The 14,100-nt window shown below is 44.0% G+C and overlaps 1 protein-coding gene across 1 annotated transcript; it reads right to left on the bottom strand.

The window, feature by feature from the left end:
* Positions 1 to 515: 515 nt before the first annotated feature.
* LOC115168604 (G-protein coupled receptor 37-like 1) lies at positions 516 to 4,535 on the bottom strand. The gene is made up of 2 exons (XM_029724039.1): positions 3,242 to 4,535; positions 516 to 2,158 (listed from the first exon to the last, which is right to left on the bottom strand). The coding sequence occupies exons 1-2, from the start codon at positions 4,493 to 4,495 to the stop codon at positions 1,319 to 1,321; spliced, it is 2,094 nt and encodes a 697-aa protein (XP_029579899.1). The 5' UTR covers positions 4,496 to 4,535; the 3' UTR covers positions 516 to 1,318.
* Positions 4,536 to 14,100: the final 9,565 nt, after the last annotated feature.

The following is a 14,100-nucleotide window of genomic DNA, read 5'->3' as shown; positions in this document are numbered from 1 at the left end:
GTAACCTGGCAACTCAACTGTAGTTCCACTCCTAGGGCCTCAGAGTGGAGGCTTCCACTGGCCCCTGGAGAACAATGACACCCTTATGAGAGGAGCTCTGCTGCTGGCCAAAGCCTGAATCAGTGAGAGGAGCTCTGCTGCTGGCCAAAGCCTGAATCAGTGAGAGGAGCTCTGCTGCTGGCCAAAGCCTGAATCAGTGAGAGGAGCTCTGCTGCTGGCCAAAGCCTGAATCAGTGAGAGGAGCTCTGCTGCTGGCCAAAGCCTGAATCAGTGAGAGGAGCTCTGCTGCTGGCCAAAGCCTGAATCAGTGAGAGCAGCTCTGCTGCTGGCCAAAGCCTGAATCAGTGAGAGGAGAAATATGCTACAGGTCAGAGAGAGGACTCCATTATTGAGTTTCAGAGGGTCAATGGGATGGGCGTCAAGCACAAATCACCCAAAATCCCTACATCTGGTTGAGCATTTTTTTTTTACTGACGTTTATGAAATCTCTCTGTGAGAAAAATGACAAGCGCTGATAAATTACAAACCTTTATTGGATAAATTAAAGACAACTACAGCTGGTGGATTTTTCTATTATTCACAAAATGATGTCTGACTTCTTTCCTAACCTTCTTATAACCAGTTTATAACCTTGACCTCTGTACAGTGATTTCTCATGATTAGCTGTTAAAATAATTTTGCATTATTCACAGCACTTTGATTTGATGGAAAATACTGTCTAAACCATCCCTGTTGATTACTAATATAACTCAAAACAATACTTGATACAATGACATGGGACGGCTAAAGATGAAGTAGCTGCATCGATAATTGGGGGACATGAAGAAAATTATAAGGCAACATCATTTTACAGATATGTTAATAGTTGTGACATCAAGAAATAACGATCTCAGTGCCGGACACTCTGGGGCTGTTAGTCAACCCTAGTATAATAATCTAGCATAATACTCTGTTTATTTTTGACTTAATAATCTTTAGAATAAACACATTGGGGTGACACTTCTACAAGGATATTAAATGGAGCTCTTCTCCTTCTTCCCTCCAGCCCCCTAGTCTGCACTTTAGTCAATGTCTGAACTTCCTGTAAAATGAACCACCTTAAAACTGGATGGGGTGTTGTATCTGTCTGGAGAGAACATTACAGACATTAAGGGTACAGAGAAGGTGACGCTGGTCCCTGTCTTCTGACTAACAATACTGAAAACAAAGGTGTGTCCATGATTGAGACTGGAATGTCCACTGCTGAAAGGTGAGTTGCTTTGTTACCACATCTAACCAGTTTAGGTGATGGAAAGGAAAGAAAGCAGAAGAGGCCAGTTCAGCTGGACCCGCTGATCGACAAGATGGTGGAGCTGTCCTTGGCTTTGTCAAAGAAGATGGAGGAGGACATCTCGTTGGTGCTCTTGAGTTTGGCCTCGGTGCCAGGGGAATGGGAGCCCATGGGTTGGCCCTCCTCACAGCAGCAGCAGCAGCAGTCCATGAAGGCCTGGCTCAGAGACTTACAGAGGCACAGCAGCAGCACCGGCATCACCGACGACTTTAAGAACAGGGAGAACTGGTTGATGAGGGCCAGCAGGGTAGCAGTGTTGTCAGAGATGGGCATGGCGGTGTAGGCCAGGACGATGTTGCACACGTTCTCCGGCAGGGCGCAGACGCCATAAACCACAGTCAGGGCCATCACGGTGTAATTGAGCTGGCGCTCCACCTGTTGACTGTGTTGTATCTTCTGCTTCTTGGAGGGGGAGCGTTCCTCTAAGCGCTGGGGGATACCGTCATTGGATACGTGGCAGGTGGCCAGCTGGCACAAGAGGGTGAAGACCACGGGCAGGCAGAAGTAGCAACCAAAGTACCACCATATGCGGCACTCGTGGTAGTTGATGACAAGGGTGTACATGGACTCGGGGAGGTTGGAGGTAGGATTCATGGTGCAGGAGTCCACCACAACCCCTGTGGCTGGAGACACGGCCTGGCTGAGCTGCCACAGCAGTAGCTCTGGGGCCGCCAGCACCATGGAGCCCAGCCATATGACCAGCAGCTTGGCCAGGATGGACTGGCAGCTCTCCACTCGCCGGATTTTGGGCTGGGAGCTGGTGGTAGAGTTGAAGCGGTCAATACCCAGGGCACACAGGCTGAAGGATGTCACCCCAAGGGAGGTCACCTGGAGTGTTATATGGATTAAAGAGGAAGAACTTGTCAGATATGCTACATCTTTCACGATGGGCTGTTTTTTCTGCTTATCTGTGTTTTTTTTATGACTGTTGTGATCTTTCAATCTACAAATGTGGGTGGAATTAGCGAAAACAACACTTTTCACATGCTGCACACAGCATTTATAAACACGTATTATGTTAAAAAAAAGGGGTGTCAAACATGATACGTGTTTATAAATGCTGTGTGCAGCATGTGAAAACTGTAGTTTTTGCTAATTCCACCCACATTTGTAGATTGAAAGATCACAACAGTCATAAAAAAAACACAGATAAGCAGGGGGTCCAATCCGGCACACAGGTGGTTTGGGGGGGACAAACTCAATATACTTTAAAATGACTAAAACCAAATCTAAACGGTGTATAAATCATGGATCTACATTCATACAGTTTATTGACTGTGTCCAGCTCACTAATAATCACTGAAATGAACTCTAGACAGTCAGGGAGCATCGAAAATTCCAAAATCGATGGACAGAGAAGTATTTTTTATAGTAGTTTTACTCGTAATTTAAATTACAGAACAGTTTCAATATGGAAGAAGTCTTTCCGACCTGTTACATTAGCCGTCGAGATATACAACGATGAGTTTACAGTGTAGTATCTATATTGATAAGACCAAAATCGTAGATACTCTATAATGTATTGCTTACATACAGCTATGTAATGTGTTGTTTATTATCAGTTAATAAACTTTGGTTTACCACAAAACATACTATAAAGATTCAGTTGGTAAAAAAGTATTAAACATTTAAAAACATTTCACAATGTGGCCCATAAACATAATTCAACCCACAACCTTCTTTTACGGCCTGGTTTTGCAACAATGTCATAAATCATTGTAAATATCCTATAATTATATAATCAAAAGAACAACAACAGGTACTTATCATATAGTCATGTACAAATAGTTGTGTTCATTAATCATTTTCATGTGATTCCACCATGGCATAAGGGGAGGGGTGTGGCTTGAGGGGTGTGTGGGGAGGGGTGTGGTGATGGTGGGGGGGGGGGGCTAAGGGAATCAAACCCACCTCCATATATGGTACCGCTCTGCATGAGATGTCCCCCAGCAGCCTCTTATTGGTGAGCTCATTGAAGACCACCACAGGTAAACAGAAGCAGAGCACCAGGAAGTCCCAGAAAGCCAGGCTGGCCAGGATGTAGTTCCAGGTACTCCTCATGTAGTAGTTGTGCCAGACGATGCACATCACAGCCAGGTTCCCTATAATCCCCACAGAGAACACCACCAGGGACAGGAACATGACAGCGTAGGCAGTGTAGGAACTGTCAGTCACCGGGTACAGAGGGTTGTGGATGTTGGTGATCCCCCTTCCTGTAGTGCTGCTGTTGCCCTGATCCACGTCTGTGTTGGCCCCAGTGGCCCCAGTGTCCAGTGTTGAGTCTGTGTTGGCCCCAGTGTCCAGGGTTGAGTATGTGTTGGCCCCAGTCTCTAGGGTTGAGTCTGTGTTGGCCCCAGTGTCCAGGGTTGAGTCTGTGTTGGCCCCAGTGTCCAGGGTTGAGTCTGTGTTGGCCCCAGTGTCCAGGGTTGAGTATGTGTTGGCCCCAGTGTCCAGGGTTGAGTCTGTGTTGGCCCCAGTGTCCAGTGTTGAGTCTGTGTTGGCCCCAGTGTCCAGGGTTGAGTCTGTGTTGGCCCCAGTCTCCAGAGTTGAGTCTGTGTTGGCCCCAGTGTCCAGGGTTGAGTCTGTGTTGGCCCCAGTCTCCAGGGTTGAGTCTGTGTTGGCCCCAGTGTCCAGGGTTGAGTCTGTGTTGGCCCCAGTTTCCAGGGTTGAGCTAGAGAACTGGGTAGCTCTGGGTGAGGTGAACTCGTTCCCATAAGACCGTGAGAAGGTAGACTGAGGTTCACCTGCGTCTGTGTCCTCGTCCTCTGCACCCCGCGGTGCTCTCTTGTGGTGCTTGTCCCATTCCAGTCGTTTCACATCCTCATTGCCATAACCATGGCTTTGAATGACTTGAATGTCGAGATTTAACATATCCTTTTCAAGAGATGCACTGTTTGTCTGGGGAATGTTTTTGGCATCGGAAGCCCACATTGTCAATAGTACCACCAGTGAAATAGAGAGAATCATCTTGAGAGCAGTAGCCTGAAAAGTAGCTTTTCTTTTAAATTCCAGAACTTCCCAGCTTTGCTCACTGCAGGAGACGGTGTCAAAATGAGGCCCCCTCAGCAGTTCATTTAGTAGAGAAGAAGAAGTTGGCCAATCCGTGGTGGGATGCTGAAGCTTGGGGAACTTGCCTCTCTCTGCGTCCTGTGGCTGCGGTCCCATAGGCGAGTCTGTGAGTCTGTTAACAAGTACCGTTGCCTGCTCATTCATGGGTGGCTGGTCCCTTTGAAAAGGGACAGACAAGAGGCGAACTCATCTGTTTCTCTCTATGGACCCCCAAATGGAGCAAAACGTTTGTGCCCTCTGCTGGTCAAAATACTTCTCAGTTGCAGTTTTATGTTGTGCATGTAGAGGGCAGTGCATGTCTCCAAAAAGTACACCAATCCCAAATACAGATCTGGTCCCATTCATTTCAATATTACATCCAGGTGGTTCAACATCACGTGCAGATGGCTTTCTTGTGTGTCTTGTATATATAAGCAGATCTGTTGTGTTATCCAAAGGCACAGTGTATTTTCATAGTGTAGGAACAGCGTCCTGTTTCAAAATCCACATGAACAGCCCAGCTCCCCTACTATACACACAACAGCATTGACAGGTTTTGCCCACAGGAGAGGTGGAGTAATTGACTTAATCTACAATCTATTGGAATGTGTCATTACAGTGCTCATTTGCACTGCTCTCGGCAATAAGGCATACCTCGTTCCTGCACCAACGTCTGTCCACACACGCACACAGACAGGTTCCATGGTAAAGGCGCATTCCTAAGCCTCAGGTATGTTTCTACATTCTTAGAAAAAAGAGTTCCAAAAGGGTTCTCCGGCTGTACCCAAAGGGGACCTGTTTTTGGATCCAGGTAGAACCATTTTGGGTTCAAATTAGAACCCCCTGGATCCAAAAAGGGTTCTTAAAAGTGCTCTCCTATGGAGACAACCGAAGAAGCATTTTGGGTTCTAGATAGCACCTTTTTTTCTAAGAGTGTAGTGTCCGAGGCGGAGAGCATATTTTAAGTACAAACACCTTTCATGAAGGGGGTTATAGAATTCACCAAAAGGCCAAAATGTCAGACTGAAATGAGTAATGCTATGCCCTAATGAGGCAGAATGGAACTCAAATATAATAGATAGATGGCCAGCTACAGGAAGGAGTTCTCTGGTCCAGGGAATAGTGGGCAACCTGTTGACTGGCAGTTGGATGTTTGAATGTTTCCTATGTCCCCTGGGAGGTATTCCCTCTCATATGCTTGTACGTACTCTCTCTCTCTCTCTCTCTCTGAAAATACACAACAAAGTCTCCTTTTAGAAGGGAATTTCACCCTGGCTCTGCCACTGCCTATAAACTCAGCAAAAAAAGAAACGTCCCTTTTTCAGGACCCTGCCTTTCAAAGATAATTCGTAAAAATCCAAATAACTTCACAGATCTTCATTGTAAAGGGTTTAAACACTGTTTCCCTTGCTTGTTCAATGAAGCATCATAAACAATTAATGAAGATGCCCCTGTGGAACGGTCGTTAAGACACTAACAGCTTACAGATGGTAGGCAATTAAGGTCACAGTTATGAAAACTTAGGACACTAAAGAAGCCTTTCTACTGACTCTGAAAAACACCAAAAGAAAGATGCCCAGGGTCCCTGTTCATCTGCGTGAACGTGCCTTAGGCATGCTGCAAGGAGGCATGAGGACTGCAGATGTGGCCAGGGCAATAAATTGCAATGTCCGTACTTTGAGACGCCTAAGACAGCGCTACAAGGAGACAGGACGGACAGCTGATCGTCCTCGCAGTGGCAGACCACGTGTAACAACACCTGCACAGGATCGGTACATCCGAACATCACACCTGCGAGACAGGTACAGGATGGCAACAACATCCAACACCAGGAACGCACAATCCCTCCATCAGTGCTCAGACTGTCCGCAATAGGCTGGACTGAGGACTTGTAGGCCTGTTGGAAGGCAGGTCCTCACCAGACATCACCGGCAACAACGTCGCCTATGGGCACAAACCCACCATCGCAGGACCAGACAGGACTGTCAAAAGTGCTCTTCACTGATGAGTAGAAGTTTTGTCTCACCGGGAGTAATGGTCGGATTCGCGTTTATCGTCAAAGGAATGAGCGTTACACCGAGGCCTGTACTCTGGAGCGGGATCGTTTTGGAGGTGGAGGGTCCGTCATGGTCTGGGGTGGTGTGTCACAGCATAATCAGACTGAGCTTGTTGTCATTGCAGTCAATCTCAACGCTGTGTGTTAGAGGGAAGACATCCTCCTCCCTCATGTGGTACCCTTCCTGCAGGCTCATCCTGACATGACCCTCCAGCATGACAATGCCACCAGCCATACTGCTCGTTCTGTGCGTGATTTCCTGCAAGACAGGAATGTCAGTGTTCTGCCATCTCAATCCCATTGAGCACGTCTAGGACCTGTTAGATTGGAGGGTGAGGGCTAGGGCCGTTCCCCCCAGAAATGTCCGGGAACTTGCAGGTGCCTTGGTGGAAGAGTGGGGTAACATCTCACAGCATGAACTGGCAAATCTGGTGCAGTCCATGAGGAGGAGATGCACTGCAGTACTTAATGCAGCTGGTGGCCACACCAGATACTAACTGTTACTTTTGATTTTGAACCCCCTTTTGTTCAGGGACACATTATACCATTTCTGTTAGTCACATATCTGTGGAACTTGTTCAGTTTATGTCTCAGTTGTTGAATCTTGTTAGTGTCATACAAATATTTACACATGTTAAGTTTACTGAAAATAAACGCTGTTGACAGTGAGAGGACGTTTCTTTTTTTGCTGAGATTAGTCATGACTATATTAACAACATTATGTTTTTGTCATAAACTTCAAAATTATCCAAACCACAAGCTAGAAAGAGCACTATTTCATTTCAATGGTAGAATCAGGAAGTTTCGGCTTCCTGTGTATTTGGCTGCTCATAGTGAACCATAAAGTCCAGCATTCATAGCAAATGCAGATACCGCTCCGTTAGATGGGGCGTGCCCACAAACTTGGTTGATGGCGTTGTTTACTTCGAACAACCAACACATAGTAGTCTCAGAACTTCTCTTTTTTTATGTTTGTTTTTCAATAACGTTTGTCATCATGTTCTTTCTGGCTGTGCTAATTACAAACAAGCATGAAAATAAGTTATCTTTCACCGTACTAGCTACCTACCAGAAATGTACCCCGATGCTGCCAGTTGTTTGCAGCTATCAAAAATGATGCTTACAGTGACCAAAGATTATCAGAGGGATTTTCAGGCTGAATGGATGGGGAATACATTTAAACGACAGCTGGGAAGTGATGCAATACCAGTTTGACTAACGTTAGCGAATGTAAGCTAGCTAACGTTAGCAAATAAGACTAACTCAATCTGGTAGCCATCTATTACACCCTTGTCTGGAAAACACTCTGTTACTAAAAATAGAATTGTCGATTATAGCTAACTCACTCTCGGTGTGTTGGTAGTAATGATGAATGTGTATAAATTGTCTATGGTTGGTTAGTTGGTTCTCAGCTGATGCTAATTAGCTAACAGCAAGCTGACAATAATTAAATGTCCATGTTAGGTATGCTAAGATAGCCAGTCTAATAGAGATCAATACAATTAGTGGGGTGGTTAAATTATGTATTGTTAGGTGTTTTGTTGTAGGTGGTACATCATCTGATTCCACCATTCCATTAGCTCTGCACAAGGTTAAGGTAAGTTGGCTAAAAATGTGTACAAGCTGACGGCTAAGATTTACAGTAAGCATGTTTGTATGGTTTGTGTTGTGGGGTTACAGGTGGTTAGATGTAGACTGAGGACCACAGAGAACCTTCCAGACCATGTCATCAATTTAGTCTACCTTTTTTCTCTTTGTAAAACTCAGGTTATCTGGAGTCCACCCTGCTGAAAAAAATACAAAGCGGCGGCATTTTGTGTACACACGCATGAGGGAGCGGACACACCTTGCGGTTATGGAGCACAACAAGATTGTGGGACAGAAACGGGCAAAGGACACTGAAAACTATAAAATCAAGACCACAACAGTAATGACACAACCACCTCATTCTTCTCTCTGCAGATTCTCAAAACACAATACAAAGACACATCTACAAAAATCCCCTGCCAAGGGCTACTATTGACACAAATTATTTGTCAAAGTCAATGGACTGGGGGAAGTTTACAGACAGGTCTTTGAGATTAGGAAGGGTGTTTCAGTTGTGCTTAGAGACAGTAAATGTATTGTTGTTTATGAGAACAATTAAAAGGTGGCATTTCTCCTCAATCTCCCATACACAGCAAAATATACTGTGTAAGAACTGTCCTCCTAAGACTTGTCACACCTTCTGCAGCTCCCCCAGCCCATTCACTTTGTTGACTGATCTTTCCTCTCAAAAGCAGCTCCCAATGTCCCTCATTGTCCCTAAACAATTAAGTAATCCAACAGTGTACGCTGCCATCTTATCTATTTCAAAACAGGTGGGTGTCCACCCCAAAGTGTTGCATGTCATGATGACAGACACCTGTCTTGGATTACTTCATGGAGCAAAAATAGTATTTATTTTAATAACTGAGCATTTTCTAAATTCAAACTGATCCCTTGCAACTGGACACAGACATTTTATGAGACTGCTGTTTTCACGAATCGACAACGAAGACTAAGAGAAGTGGTGATCAGCAGATGATGGGAGAGGTGGTCATGATGAAATTGCCATTACAAAGGAACATACAGTAAGTTCAGGGAACACTTATACAGCTGTGGGAGGAGTGTTGTCATGATCAAACTGCCATCAAACAGCTCCTCTTGAGTCGTCTTCTGCTTGAAATCCAGCATAATGTCCAATTCATCGAGAAGGATACAGTTCACGGGATACAGTTCTGCTACAATGACACACGCAGGCCAAGAAAATCTGTTTCTGTCCAAGAATCCACTCCAGGAAGAAGCCCAGCCACCACACTGTATCGTCTGCAAGACAAAAAAATATATAATAAATTATACTCCATTGCACAGTTTGAACGACCGTTGAACTGTGCCAGCATAACAACATTAGGGTAAACTAGTTGAACATGCATACATGTGGACAGGCACAGAGATTACATTTACAACAATATCTAGCCTAATAGAAAAAAATATGGCATAACCCTCAACCTTTGCACAGTGACCAGACTGTACAAATGTACCTAGGTAGGTAGGCAGACAGTATCTAGCTACAGCAATGTCTAACAGGCGTGCTTAGGCAAATAGTTTTATAGTAAAATCAGCTTTAGAGATTCACAACAGTCAAATTGTTGTATTATTCTTTCTCCACATTTTTAGCTAGTAAACTTAGTTAGCTAGCTTGCTGGATAGAAAATAATTGTTATTTACATCAGTTTGTAATACCATCTTGCATCGTGCCTATAATTTGGTGATTTCAAAATGCATCCATGGTCAATCATAACCGATGTCAACCCTTGTCAATTATGTTACATAGCTAATAAAACTATTTACAGTTGCTGATGTGACACATGTTTGCTGAAAAGTTACAAACGTGAGGCCTGGAGCATAGTAACAACAAAGATTTTTATAACTAACCAAAGATAAACCAGAGCCTGTCGTTTCAAATGGGAGCAAATCAATCACAGCGGGCAGAACAAGCAAGGAGGTGAGCAGAGCCAAGCACAAGCAAGTGAGTTCCTATTGGCACATTCTAGCATTTATTTGCATATTTCCATTAGGGAACACCTACTCTGTGAAGTGCGCATGTGCAATAACTTAATTCGCCCTTGCACTCCTTCTAAACAACACACTTTTTTAAAACTTTGGCAAAGGGTAAAGTCTTCAAAATGCAGTACAGATTCTACACTGAACGAAAATATAAATGCAACATGCAACAATTTCAAAGATTTTACAGAGTTACAGTTCATATAAGGAAATCAGTCAATTGAAATAAATTTATTCTAATTTATGGTCACAGATATCTTTAAAAAAGGTAGGGGTGTGGATCAGAAAACCAGTCAGTATCTGGTGTGACCACCATTTGCTTCCTGCAGCGCGACACATCTCCTTCGCATAGAGTTGATCAGGATATTGATTGTGGAATGTTGTCCCACTCCTCTTCAATGGCTGTGCGAATTTGCTGGATATTGGCGGGAACTGGAACATGCTGTCGTACACGTAGATCCAGAGCATCCAAAACATGCTCAATGGGTGACATTTGGTATTTGGTATTTTATTAGGATGCCCATTAGCTGTTGCAAAAGCAGCAGCTACTCTTCCTGGGGTTCACACAAAACATGAAACATAATACAGAACATCATTAGACAACAACAGCTCAAGGACAGAACTACATACATTTTTAAAAAGGCACATGTAGCCTACATATCAATGCATACACACAAACTATCTAGGTCAAATTGGGGAGAGGCTGTATCTGTTTTTTTTAAACCAGGTTTGCTGTTTATTTGAGCAATATGAGATGGAAGGAAGTTCCATGCAATAAGGGCTCTATACAGTGAGGGAAAAAAGTATTTGATCCCCTGCTGATTTTGTACATTTGCTCACTGACAAAGAAATGATCAGTCTATAATTTTAATGGTAGGTTTATTTGAACAGTGAGAGACAGAATAACAACAAACAAATTCAGAAAAACACATGTCAAAATGTTATAAATGGAATTGCATTTTAATGAGGGAAATAAGTATTTCACCCCCTCTCAATCAGAAAGATTTCTGGCTCCCAGGTGTCTTTTATACAGGTAACGAGCTGAGATTAGGAGCACACTCTTAAAGGGAGTGCTCCTAATCTCAGCTTGTTACCTATATAAAAGACACCTGTCCACAGAAGCAATCAATCAATCAGATTCCAAACTCTCCACCATGGCCAAGACCAAAGAGCTCTCCAAGGATGTCAGGGACAAGATTGTAGACCCACACATGGCTGGAATGGGCTACAAGACCACTGCCAAGCAGCTTGGTGAGAAGGTGACAACAGTTGGTGCGATTATTCGCAAATGGAAGAAACACAAAATAACTGTCAATCTCCCTCGTCCTGGGGCTCCATGCAAGATCTCAGCTCGTGGAGTTGCAATGATCATGAGAACGGTGAGGAATCAGCCCAGAACTACACAGGAGGATCTTGTCAATGATCTCAAGGCAGCTGGGACCATAGTCACCAAGAAAAGAATTGGTAACACACTATGCCGTGAAGGACTGAAATCCTGCAGCACCCGCAAGGTCCCCCTGCTCAAGAAAGCACATATACATGCCCGTCTGAAGTTTGCCAATGAACATCTGAATGATTCAGAGGACAACTGGGTGAAAGTGTTGTGGTCAGATGAGACCAAAATGGAGCTCTTTGGCATCAGCTCAATTCGCCGTGTTTGGAGGAGGAGGAATGCTGCCTATGACCCCAAGAACACCATCCCCACCGTCAAACATGGAGGTGGAAACACTATGCTTTGGGGGTGTTTTTCTGCTAAGGGGACAGGACAACTTCACCGCATCAAAGGGACGATGGACGAGGCCATGTACCGTCAAATCTTGGGTGAGAACCTCCTTCCCTCAGCAAGGGCATTGAAAATGGGTCGTGGATGGGTATTCCAGCATGACAATGACCCAAAACACACGGCCAAGGCGACAAAGGAGTGGCTCAAGAAGAAGCACATTAAGGTCCTGGAGTGGCCTAGCCAGTCTCCAGACCTTAATCCCATAGAAAACCTGTGAAGGGAGCTGAAGGTTCGAGTTTCCAAACGTCAGCCTCGAAACCTTAATGACTTGGAGAAGATCTGCAAAGAGGAGTGGGACAAAATCCCTCCTGAGATGTGTGCAAACCTGGTGGCCAACTACAAGAAACGTCTGAGCTCTGTGATTGCCAACAAGGGTTTTGCCACCAAGTATTAAGTCATGTTTTGCAGAGGGGTTAAATACTTATTTCCCTCATTAAAATGCAAATCAATTTATAACATTTTTGACATGCATTTTTCTGGATTTTTTTGTTGTTATTCTGTCTCTCACTGTTCAAATAAACCTACCATTAAAATTATGGACTGATGATTTCTTTGTCAGTGGGCAAACGTACAAAATCAGCAAGGGTTAAATACTTTTTTCCCTCACTGTATAATACTGTACGTTTTCTTGAATTTGTTCTGGATTTGGGGACCATGAAAAGACCCCTGGTGGTATGTCTGGTGGGATAAGTGTGTAAGTTGACTATGCAAACAATTTGGGATTTTCAACACATTAATGTTTCTTATAAAAAGAAGAAGTGATGCAGTAAGTCTCTCCTCAACTCTTAGCCAAAAGAGACTGGCATGCATAGTATTTATATCAGCCCTCTGATTACAATGAAGAGCAAAACGTGCCGCTCTGTTCTGGGCCAGCTGCAGCTTAACTAGGTCTTTCCTTGCAGCACTGGACCACACGACTGGACAATAATCAAGATTAGAAAGACTAGAGCCTGCAGAACTTGCTTTTTGGAGTGTGGTGTCAAAAAAGCAGAGCATCTCTTTATTATGGCTAGACCTTTCCCCATCTTTGCAACCATTGAATCTAAATGTTTTGACCATGACAGTTTACAATCAAAGGTAACGCCAAGTAATTTAGTCTCCTCAACTTGTTCAACAGCCACAACATTCATTACCGGATTCAGCTGAGGTCTAGCACTTAAAGAATGATTTGTACCACATACAATTATTTTAGTTTTAGAGATGTTCAGGACCCATTTATTACAGGCCACCCATTCCAAAACAGACTGCAACTCTTTGTTAAGGGTTTCAGTGACTTCATTATCTGTGGTTGCTGATGCGTATATGGTTGAATCATCAGCATACATGGACACACATGCTTTGTTTAATGCCAGTGGCAGGTCATTGGTAAAAATAGAAAAAAAGAGTAGAGGGCCTAGAGAGCTGCCCTGCGGTACACCACACTTTACATGTTTGACATTAGAGACGCTTCCATTAAAAAAAACTTTGACTTATATTAGATAGATAGCTCTGAATCCACGATATGGCAGAGGTTAAAAAGCCATAGCACTTGAAGTTTTTTCAACAACTGGTTATGGTCAATGATATCAAAGGCTGCACTGAAATCTAACAGTACAGCCCCCACTATCTTCTTATTATCAATTTATTTCAACCAATCATGTCTGGTGAGTATGCAGGCCATGGAAGAAATGAGACATTTTCACCAATCAGGAATTGTGTACAGATCCTTGCGACATGGGGTGGTGTATTATCATGCTGTAACATGAGGTGATGGGGGGCAGATGCATGGCAAGACAGTCGGCCTCAGGATTTCGTCACGGTATCTCTGTACATTGAAATTTACATGGATAAAATGCAATTGTGTTCGTTGTCCGTAGCTTATGCCTGCCCTTATCATAACCCCGACGTCTCCATGGGGAACTCTGTCAACGTTGTGAACATCAGCAAACCGCTCACCCACACAACTCTATACAAGTGGTCTGCAAATGTGAGGCCGGTTCTCTAAAAGGTTCTCTAAAACAACTGCAAATTCTCTAAAACGATGTTGGAGGCGGATTATGGTAGAGAAAGGAATTATCTGGCAACAGCTCTGGTGGACATTCTTGCAGTCAGCATGCCAATTGTACGCTCCCTCAAAACTTGAGACATCTGTGGCATTGTGTTGTGTGACAAAATTGCACATTTTAGTGGCCTTTACAAGGTGCACCTGTGTAATGATCACGCTGTTTAATCAGCTTCTTGATATGCCACACCTGTCAGGTGTACCATGTTTTGTGCTGCTGCCATGTTGTGTTGCTGCAGTGTTGTGTTGCTACCATG

The sequence above is a fragment of the Salmo trutta genome, chromosome 30, assembly GCF_901001165.1.
Source record: "Salmo trutta chromosome 30, fSalTru1.1, whole genome shotgun sequence".
NCBI lineage: Eukaryota > Metazoa > Chordata > Actinopteri > Salmoniformes > Salmonidae > Salmo > Salmo trutta.
This window is presented reverse-complemented; position numbering and strand designations above follow the sequence as displayed.